Here is a 10,636-nt window from a genome sequence, read left to right as displayed (position 1 = left end):
TTACACTTATCAATTACTTTATTTAGACTGGAAATACATGTACATGTATGTATTCAGTGACAAAGAATATACTTCATCCAATTAACATGACTAATATAAGAAGCCTACTTTAACCATTTTACAAGACTACGAAGCCTACTAGATCCAGTCAAGGATTATTAATATCAAAATTGTGTGTGCCAGCATCACTTTTACACAATTTATAGTTTTTGCCAGTATTTGCCTGTTGTCTTTGTAAGGAGTAAGAAATAACACGGCGTGTCAGTTTCGATCCTTTTACTCAATTATGATATATACAATACAATGGGAGTGACGTTGACATTAAGTCCTAACACCGTGACTGCATGTTACGCAAGTTTGCGCATAATACAATACAAATCATGACACCTGATTGATGAAACAGATGAATTACTAAACTGCCTTCAATGAACATATAGTCCATTTATTCTATGTCTCATCTTTGTTCATCTCTTAAGTCTTGACCACTCCTAGGCATTACTTCAACAGTGATGTTGACTGTTAACCCATTCCCACTGCCTTAAAGTGAAAAGGATCATACATGATGATCTCATTTTCCACTGCACAATTATTGCTTAAGAAAACATTTCATATTTCGGAACTTGTCATTTCATAAAACAAACAAAGATAATGTTCTAGTTAGTTACCATTTATTACATAACGGTACAAGCAATCACACATCAGTGATCACTCTGATCTGAAAATCATTACTACCAGTATGTTGCCATATGAATCAATGCTTGTAAATAAGATAAAATCAGAATCTTTATGGGAACAGTGATACACATTGCAAATATTTCATTTTGATGACATTGTCTATATACAATAGTTATAGTATGATAAAATGTAACAGGGATGATAATTGACCAACAAATCAAATCCTGAAAATCTGATTTGATTTTCAAAGCAGGGATAAGGGGTTTGATAAAATGTAACAGGGATGATAATTGACCAACAAATCAAATCCTGAAAATCTGATTTGATTTTCAAAGCAGGGATAAGGGGTTAGAAACCTGTTTAAAAATCTTTTTTTGTATTCTTTCAAAGTGTTTCCGACTCCTAACACAACTGTCCAGCAAAAAACAACTTTTCAACAATACAGCAATCTTTATAGATTGAAAGATCTCAACCATGATTCCAGGACAAATCCTGAACTTGATCATCCCTGAAGTAAACAAAAGATTACCAATACCTATCTTTGTCTTAACATCTATGGTAACATATAACACTCTGACAACTACTGAAGTCCTTTTTAGAAAAGGCAACTGAATGAGATTACTTTTAATGTTTTTTATTCTGAAAAGAAATTATGTATTCTACAATGAAGACAGTCTACCAATGAACAAAAAGTTCAGGTACAGAATATAAACCATGTTTAAATCAGAAATGTTTCATACAAAATGTTTGCCTAAAACAAAGATGTCTATTAGTCAGTTGCCATTGTAAAATGCCTTTACTAGTATAACAGATAGCCTTTACTACTGGCTGTAATCTACACTAAAAACAAGATTGAGATGCACAGAAGATGCAAGTTAGTACAAAAATACAATACAGAAATAAACCGATAGATGTGCTTACAATAATCATAAAACTCACATAACACACTGAACACACTTTACTATCATCCCTGGCACTTCAGACATTAACATTTTATGATAGATTAATGAATGATGTTCAAAATGAGCAATCTGTTATTGAACAACATGAATATGCTAGCATGTGATACAATGTTTTTCCATAAATGTTGATTCAGTTATCATCATCATACATATACAGAACATATAAACATCAATGATCACATACATTTAAATGATTGCTAAATGTCACATGTTTGGTACAGTGTTGCTGTAACACACTCAGAGCACACCCTCTGCCACTCACTGCCCGAAGAACTTGACGGATCTATCCATGCTTGAAGATGCAATAAACTGACTGTTGTGGCCAAACTTGATGCCTGTGGCCATTGCTGTGTGGTCATTAAAGACTGCCAGCTCCTGCCACTGCTTACACAGGTAAACCCTGAAACACAGTGGTACAACATTTTATATATAATATTTTCTGGTATATAATATTGCTTGATCTTTTCGAAAATAAACAAGAGATGTTTGTCAAACATAATGCCTCCCTGACCAGCATGATGTCAAGAATATTTTGACGATTGAACATAATATGCATGGACCAAACTACCAGCTGATTTGCCCCTATAACTTCAAAATCAAAAGGGGTCATCTATTGGTCACGCCTTTCCTCCACATCAAGTTTGAGTACCATTAGTGCTGGCAATGTCAAGTTATCACCAGGACAAGATTTTCGCTTTCAAAGTCATTATGGCACAGCCTCCATTTTAAGTATGAGGACCATAGGTACAGTCATTGTCCAGTTATTACTCAAACTTTTCATGATCAATGTCACTTTGACCCTGACCTTTGTTCGAGGACCATAGGTCCAAGCTTTGTTGAGTTAACACTTGGACAAGCTTTGATCTACGGACCTACGAACGTATTGACTGATTGACATGTACAAAGCAATACACCCAGATTTTGATCTGTTTGTAAAGGTTTAAGTTGTGCAACTCCTCTCTATTTCATTGTTACTCTTGCCAAGGTTGACTCTTCAATTTCTTTGTAAAGCACCATCTATGAAATTTAATATTCGAAACTAACAAAAATTGTCATGTGATATGAAGGAGATTGACTTACCTAACATCACTTCCAGCCACTGCCAAGTATGTTCCACTCTGGTCAAAGGCAAGGGAACGCACCTGGTACAGACAATAAGAACATGTTCATGCGTCTCATATGTGTAATTTTTCACCTATTCATTGAAGTAAAGGCAAAAATATGTGTCCATTGAATTGGTTGCTAGTAATTATTTCATGACCCACCTCATATTTGTCATCCAGTTGAATAGTTTTGAAGTTCTTCAGTTTACGTAAATCCCACAGTTTCACCACAGAGTCTTCAGCCGATGTTGCAAGGAAATAACCTGGAATGGTGGACAGAACATTACATTTAAGAGTTTCGAAACAAAGTGGATCATTATTGATACTTGATTAATATACAACAGTTGAGTAAAACTTCACCAGTAAGATCTTAGTTGAATCATACAAAACTGCTGAAAATGATAAAAATCATAACCATACACGTTGTTGGTTTGCTTTCAATGACAATGAATATATTGTTATCCCCCGCTGAATCGAAGATTTCGGGAGGGGGATATTGTTTTGGCGTTGTCCATCCGTCATTCCGTCCTTACCGTACCATATCTTGGTAGGCATTGATCAGAAAATGTTCAAACTTGGTCAGAATGTTCCCCTTGATCATATCTTGACCCATTTTAAAAGTGGGTCACATGGGGTCAAAAATTAGGTCACTAGGTCAAATCTTTGAAAAATCTTTGAAACACATTTGAGGCAATATGTATGGTCTTATAATCATTTAACTTGATCAGAATGTTTTCCTTGATGAACTCTTCGACATATTTTAAACTGGGTCACATGTGATAAGAAATTAGGTCACTAGGTCAAATCTTTCAAAAATCTTCCAAGACTTGTCCGAAACTATTTTATGGTGGTTATAGGTCTGATTAAGTTCAAACATGGTCAGAATGTTCTCTTGGGTTAAATTGCGTTTTATAGTGGGTCATATGGGTCAAAAACTAGGTCATATCTTACAAAAATCTTGGGAACACTCTAGAGGCAATACATCTGCTCTAATTTCCATGAAACTTAATAAAAATGCCTCAATGAAATCTTGGAATTGTTTGAAACTAGTAGTCAAAAATGAGGTCACTGAGTCAAATCTTAAAAAAACCTTGTGTACACTCTAGAGGCTATATTTTGTGCAATATATCTGGACCAATCTTCATGAAACTTGATCAGAATGTTTGCCTTGATGAAATCTTAGATTAGTTTGGAACTGGGTAACTTAGAGTCATAAACTAGGTTTCTTGGTCAATTCTAAATGTTACATTATATACATTTTTTTTTTTCAAACAGTTGCAATCAAACTCAAACTGATATATATATATATTTCATCAACAATTGATTTCCATTCCTTGACTGCCCAATCAGGCAGGGGATATAAATTCAACGAATTTGCTTGTTGTACATGATTTGTACAGGTTGACAACAAACATGTCATCATTGTCATACACAATTTGTTGAATTGTATAATGCATTGTCATACATTCACTATTTGTAGAACTGTAGAACTATATAATGCCTTGTCATACATTAACTTTTTGTAGAATTATGTCGAACAATGACACAGAAATCTAACAGAAAACCAAATATGTGTGACAGAAGATTAAAAATAAAAACATTTCTGATAAGGCTAGAAAGTAGTTAAGCCTACTCACCGTTTTCAGAGAAAGCAATGCTGGTGATTGGTCCCTGGTGCCCAGGGAAGTTGGCCACGTTGATTCGTTCTTTCAGATCCCAAACCTTTATCATCGAGTCCTCAGTACCAGTACCAAAAATCAGGCCATCCGGATGAAACTGAGCACATGTCAGCGCTAAAACCATTGGATGGCATTAAAACAGTTATTACAAAGATATTGGAGCGCATATATTTTCATTTCTTTATCAACATTAAATAAAGAAATATGTCGTTTACAAATTATATATATTAAATTTAAAGTATGCTTCTAACAGTTTGGACAACATTTCATTAATAATACAAATACATTTGACATCTAAACAGCAAAATAAAAGAAATTCTCATCACATTGTACCAGGTTTTCAAGGCAAAATAGAGCATAAGGACATACCATTTTGAGATGAAGCATCGGAGACCTTACAAAGTACAGTGCCAGTTCTGATGTCAGAGAAAGCCCAGTGCTGAAAATCAAAATGTTAATCTTAATATTCATCAGGACATAATTACAGCAGACAACTCATACTTTACTGGTCTTGTTATGATGCTTATTTCACTGTTTGTTCAATTTAGACGGATACATGTTACAACTTACTTCATTAGAGAAAGTAAAGCAATATGCAATATGCCAACAGCTCAGGCTTTCTCACCATATCAACAGAGGAGCTGAGTAAGTAGTCGCCCGTAGCGTGAAGGCTTATGCCAGTAACCGGTGAATCGTGGGCTCGGATAACCTGGGCACACTGGGCAGTCTGCACGCCCCATACTCGGATGGTCGAGTCCGGGGAGGCAGTGAACACCAGGTCCTGGAAAGGAGTGGTAAATTACATATGAAAGATCACTGATAAAATCCACAAAAAGTACAAGAAATAACTTTAATATCTCTTATAAATGTAAAAAATGGTAATAACTTCAACAAGTCATTACTGTTTTGCTCTAAGTACCGTTTTGTTCATAGAACAACTATTAATTTTCCACAAATAATGACAATGGGGCATCTTATAAGAAGCATAGGACAAATATAGAATTAAGTATTTTAGATTTACACTTGGTGAGTATCACAAATTAATCTGACAGTTTGGCTTGAATTTATTTTTTTTTCTCGGAAACTGACCCATAAAACTATTGATTTAAAAAAAAATTAATGTAAAAAAGCAATTGTACAATATGAGTGTCAATATGTTGGCCCCTATATGTACATACCTCATCAGGATGGTATATGACACTTGTGACCTTCTTGGTGTGACCTTTAAGGATGGCCATGACCTGCTGGGTGTCCTTGTTAAACACGACGGCATTCTTGTCGTTGCCACCTGTGACGATCTTGGATGTGTCCTTCAGGCAGATGTCCAGGGCCAGGATACCAGGCACACTGGCACTGTGTAGACCCTGAAATGGCCATATACATGTGTAAGGTATTTAAAAATGTTGTAAGGTTGTTCTACAAATTTTGTTCAACATTTGTAAAAAATATAACATTTAACAATGAGATATTTTCACCATTCACATGTGAACTGTTTAACATAAAAGAAAGTTTACGTTATGATCCCATATTACAGAAGGAAAGAATTGCATAAACGTGATGGAGATACTATAATCAATGAATGAGTTCACTTACAGTCTGAGATGCAATTTGTCGGTAGGACCTTATGTCTTCACTTGTTGCAAGACCTTCAGGGACGGTTTTACCACGCTGAAAATGCACAACAATTTTAGTCCACGACATTATGAGGTTCGTATAAGCTTAACAAGTAGACACAATTATGTAAACAGATAATATTGTGTTAAACACACAAACAAACAGTAAAGTTACATACTAAAAAGTGTAAAACAAAGCTTTGCTTTTTAAAAGGTAAACATATGCAACCCTTGAATATCAAGAAATTCTGCAGCCCGTTAGTAAGCATGCTGTTAATACATACTTTCTTTCTCTCAGCAGTGAGGAGGGTGGCCTTGTCCTGGAGTTTCTGTAACACCTCATCTGACATGCCCGCCTCCTCCATAGGCTGTTCAGCTGCCTCGGGACCAGCTTCCGCTCCATACACCTACACAGTAAAGGTGACAGTGGTTTAAAGTTCAGACTTACACACACTATAGGGAAATAAAAACAAATTGTTTCAACAATATGAACTTTATAAATATCGACCTTAAAAGATAATTGAAAACACAAAGACAAGACATAATAAAATAACTGATGGGACTAAAATAATGTTACAGGTGTTAGTGGTTTGGTTATTCATGTCTGCAAATTATGTCAAGAAAATCTTCTGATTAATCAAAAAATCCACTCACAGGTTGTGGAGCAGCAGGAGCTGGATAGCTGCCAGCAGTGATGCCAGCCTGGGGCTTCAGGGTCGCCAAGGCTGAAAGATAATTCCATAATTAATGTGTGAAAATATTTATGCTCCCCATTTTTACCAAATGTAAGTTACAGTTGTTAAAATATGTGTTTCATATTTTCTGGATTTCTTCAAGAATAACAGACAAAAACAGTTTTATCTCTTGATCACACATATCAGAATATGAAACATACCTTCTCTGGCTGCAGTCACTTCCTTTGTTAGACGGGCTATTACACGACAAGCAGCATCGTGCTGATAAAGTGCATGGGACAACTCTGAAATTCAAATAGAATTTGTATTCTTATTAATTTACCTTACACTTTATTTAAAAGAGAAGATCTTTAAATTTCTTTAGAATGCACTATACTTAATGCGAAATTAATTCTTCAGAACAATAGGCAAAGGGGCTATGAGTTTGAAATTGTTCATAGCATATGTCAAAATCTCATAGCAGAACATATCAACATGAACATTAAAAGAATTAGAATGCAATTGTTACATGTTCAGATGCCCAGAAATTGATTGTGGTTTTACCATCATGAACTTTCCTCTTGGATTGTCTTTCAGGTTGTTTAATCAAAAATTAAATTTGGTTTGAATTCCCAACACTAAATATGTACTGACTATGGATGCAACCGACCTTGTCTAGCTGTCTGTAATTGTTGTCTCAAAGTGAAACTGTGTAGCATGACAGCATCCTAAAATGAAAAGCAAATTTTCTTTTTAAAAAAATCCATTATGACATAAACATTTTATTTTAATAAAATAAGGAAATAAGGTTATAATTTATAAGCGAGCATTCAAAACAATCTATAAACACATAGAAGTTTAAAATACATTTATTTATGTCTGTGAAAAATTAACGTCCTGATCTTAAAGAAAAGTATACTTCCTACAATTAATATATATTTTTCTAATTTGATAAAGCTGCTTAATGTATGTTTTCCAATGTAATTACCCATTCATCTTGCAATGCTTTAAGAATGGCTGGAATACTTGTAAATGAAGGAGGTCTTGGTTTGACCAGTGGAGATGCTGAAAATAAAAAGACAAAATATGGTCATTAACAACAATCAGTAATAACAATGGTATCATTCATTATTAAAATGATATATAAAAAATATATCACTTACTTCCTACATGATAATCTTCCAAAAGTTTAAAGCCTAGTGATAAATTTTTCAAAGATGTCTTAAATCAGTATTACATAGTTAAATGCAGAGAGCATAAACTATCAAATGGGTCCTGCTAAGAACTACTTGGAACTTCCACAATAAAATATATCAATCCATTTATTTAACTTTTTATTAAAATTAATTGCACTCAAATAATTTAACGTTGTCGCTCCATCTTTTTGTTTTCATATGATATAAACTCAAGTAGTCTAAGCGCTATAATTAAATATCTTGCAATTTTTGCCATTTGTTTCTCTAAAGATTCAAGACCTTTAATTTCAATTTGTCCTTTCATTCAATTTTAAATCTTATATTTATATCAATTTGATACTTATTGAGACGCCCTTTCTATGAACAACCTGTTATCACGATTCTCACAAAATTCCATAAATATGCAAATACATGCGAAAACTTGAGAATAAGTTTCCTTTCTGAATTTTCAATACCATGATAATTGATTAATCATTTCAATACCTCTTTATTGTTATTTTTAGCTCTTAGTTTTTATTAGATACAATTAAGTAAGGAGTTCCGAATAGAGGGTAGTTCAGAATCAGTCATTTAAGTTCAACTAAAATTTATAATTTAATATCTGCACAAAATAAGAGCTTGTAAACGAATTACGGACCAGACATAACGGACCAGATTTGGGGACATAACAGACCTTATTTCGGGACATTACAGACCATCTTGAGAAACTAAACTATGTTATTAACATTATTTTTTTAATTAATTCACCCCATCGTCTACATTCTTTAATATATACTTGTATATGAGTTCTCATTTTGATATGACACCTGCCAAATAAAGAAAACAAAAAATATTTACATAATAAAGTTAAAACAAACTGTGAGTTAAATTAAAAATCATTGTCTGCAAATATGGTATGTTATAAAGTTAAAACAAAATTTAGGTAAAATTATATATCATGGCTCGTAACGTCCAGAAATATGGTCCGTTATGTCCCCAAATCTGGTCCGTTATGTCTGGTCAGTAGCGTCCATGGACCGTAATGTCAGTGACCAGTGTAAACATCCTAACTGCCTGTTGTATACATGTTTACAAATTTCAATTTTTTTACTGATGCTATCTATCTATCTATCTTTGAATACTGCCGAACCCCTCTTTCGAGTATTACTGGCAGGATGCACTTGTAATAGGAAAACTGAATCTTCATGACAGTACAAGTAGCTGTTAGTGGCTTTTAGCAGCCCTTATCAAATAGCCTTGCTAGAAAAAATATAATTAATGCAATCAGACAAACCTTTAACATCAATAAGCATCTCAATCTCCAGTTTCTCTCCTGTGATAGGGTCCAGACCATTGTCTTTGATGTATTTCTCGATGAGACGACGTTCGAAGATGTGACCCGACACAGGGCTGATCACTGCATGTTCTGGCACCTCGTTACTAACTGTATAAACATACAGAAAAAGATTAAACAAAGTTGTAAATATCGTGTGCACAAATTTGTATATTAAATTAATCTACTTTTGTTTGTTTTTTCGCGAGCAAAAAAGCCGGTTGACAGAAATGCGTTCGAGGATCGTCTCTTCAATTTAAAAAGATTAAGAATTTGACATATATTTGAACAAAGTTAAATATTTCATTATCTGTGATAGTGTCATTATATTCAAACAAGGAATTAATACAATAATACGGAAAAAGTACAAAATAACACGCACTCGCACAGCAAAGCGCCATTTTGATTTTGATCACGTGACCAAAAATACCGAACTCTTTTGCCGTTATCAAATCCAAAAGTCATCATCGTATTCGTCTTTATAATCATCACAATCGTCGTCGTCGTCGTCATCATCATCATCATCATCATCATCATCATCATCATCATCATCATCATCATCATCATCATCATCATCATCATCATCATCATCATCATCATCATCATCAAACACAAGGCTCAATGTCGAAATCCGAATGGGTGGGTGGCGAGGGGGGTTATCGATGGTAAAAACAGTACAGTCAATATACACTGACTTTGCGGAATACATGATAATCAGGGGCGAATTCAGGATTTGACGTTTAAGGGGGCGTCACTTAGGGGCGTATTCTTTTTATTTTCACCCTCCCTCAAAATCAAAATATATTTGGTTTAAAATTGTATCAGGGCGGGTTGGAGGTCCTCCTTCAAGAAAATTTTAACAATTTCTAGTCCGATAATGGTGCATTTGAGCGTATTTTAGTACTTTTTTTCTCCGATATTAACACAAATTGTAAACTTGGACCATTTTAGTGTGTTGGGGGGGGGGGGAGGGGGGGTGGGGGGGGGGCACCGGGTGCACCCCCTGGATCCACTAGTGATACAGTAGAGTATGACTCGCTTTAAAGGCGCACAATGCCAGTGGGTTAATGCAAACTAATAATTTCTTAATTTCAATGCATTATCAAGTTTAACTCATTTGACTTTAATGATAAAAAAGGTGTATGATTTGTGTACAGATCAAAACTTTATATGCCTTCAGATTTTTTTAATTAATAGCTACGTGGACACAAATTTCCTGGTTAAACTAAACGCGCCAAATTATCGCTTATAATTTGTTTTTATCTTTAAGGTTCCTGGAAATACCGTAGTTTCACAAAAACTTACCACCACATGCTTACATTCAGTAAATGCCTATAACGTTTGAAATATGCAATACGTTCCCGAGGAGCGCACGTCCCAAGTGTTGCCTTTCCAAAATTACGCCCTTTCTCGAACCGCCAA

At 34.6% G+C, this 10,636-nt stretch overlaps 1 protein-coding gene across 1 annotated transcript; it reads right to left on the bottom strand.

Annotated features, from left to right (window-relative positions):
• Positions 1 to 261: 261 nt before the first annotated feature.
• LOC128232691 (pre-mRNA-processing factor 19-like) lies at positions 262 to 9,636 on the bottom strand. The gene is made up of 15 exons (XM_052946391.1): positions 9,597 to 9,636; positions 9,176 to 9,325; positions 7,695 to 7,771; positions 7,377 to 7,434; positions 6,928 to 7,011; positions 6,687 to 6,757; positions 6,317 to 6,439; positions 6,013 to 6,087; positions 5,598 to 5,783; positions 5,045 to 5,200; positions 4,789 to 4,858; positions 4,378 to 4,533; positions 2,903 to 3,003; positions 2,718 to 2,779; positions 262 to 2,037 (listed from the first exon to the last, which is right to left on the bottom strand). Exons 1-15 carry the CDS (start codon positions 9,613 to 9,615, stop codon positions 1,896 to 1,898), a joined length of 1,530 nt encoding a protein of 509 aa, XP_052802351.1. The 5' UTR covers positions 9,616 to 9,636; the 3' UTR covers positions 262 to 1,895.
• Positions 9,637 to 10,636: the final 1,000 nt, after the last annotated feature.

The sequence above is a fragment of the Mya arenaria genome, chromosome 4 (assembly GCF_026914265.1).
Source record: "Mya arenaria isolate MELC-2E11 chromosome 4, ASM2691426v1".
Taxonomy (NCBI): domain Eukaryota; kingdom Metazoa; phylum Mollusca; class Bivalvia; order Myida; family Myidae; genus Mya; species Mya arenaria.
The sequence above is the reverse complement of the archived record's forward strand: the minus strand, read 5'-3'. Positions and strand labels throughout refer to the sequence as shown.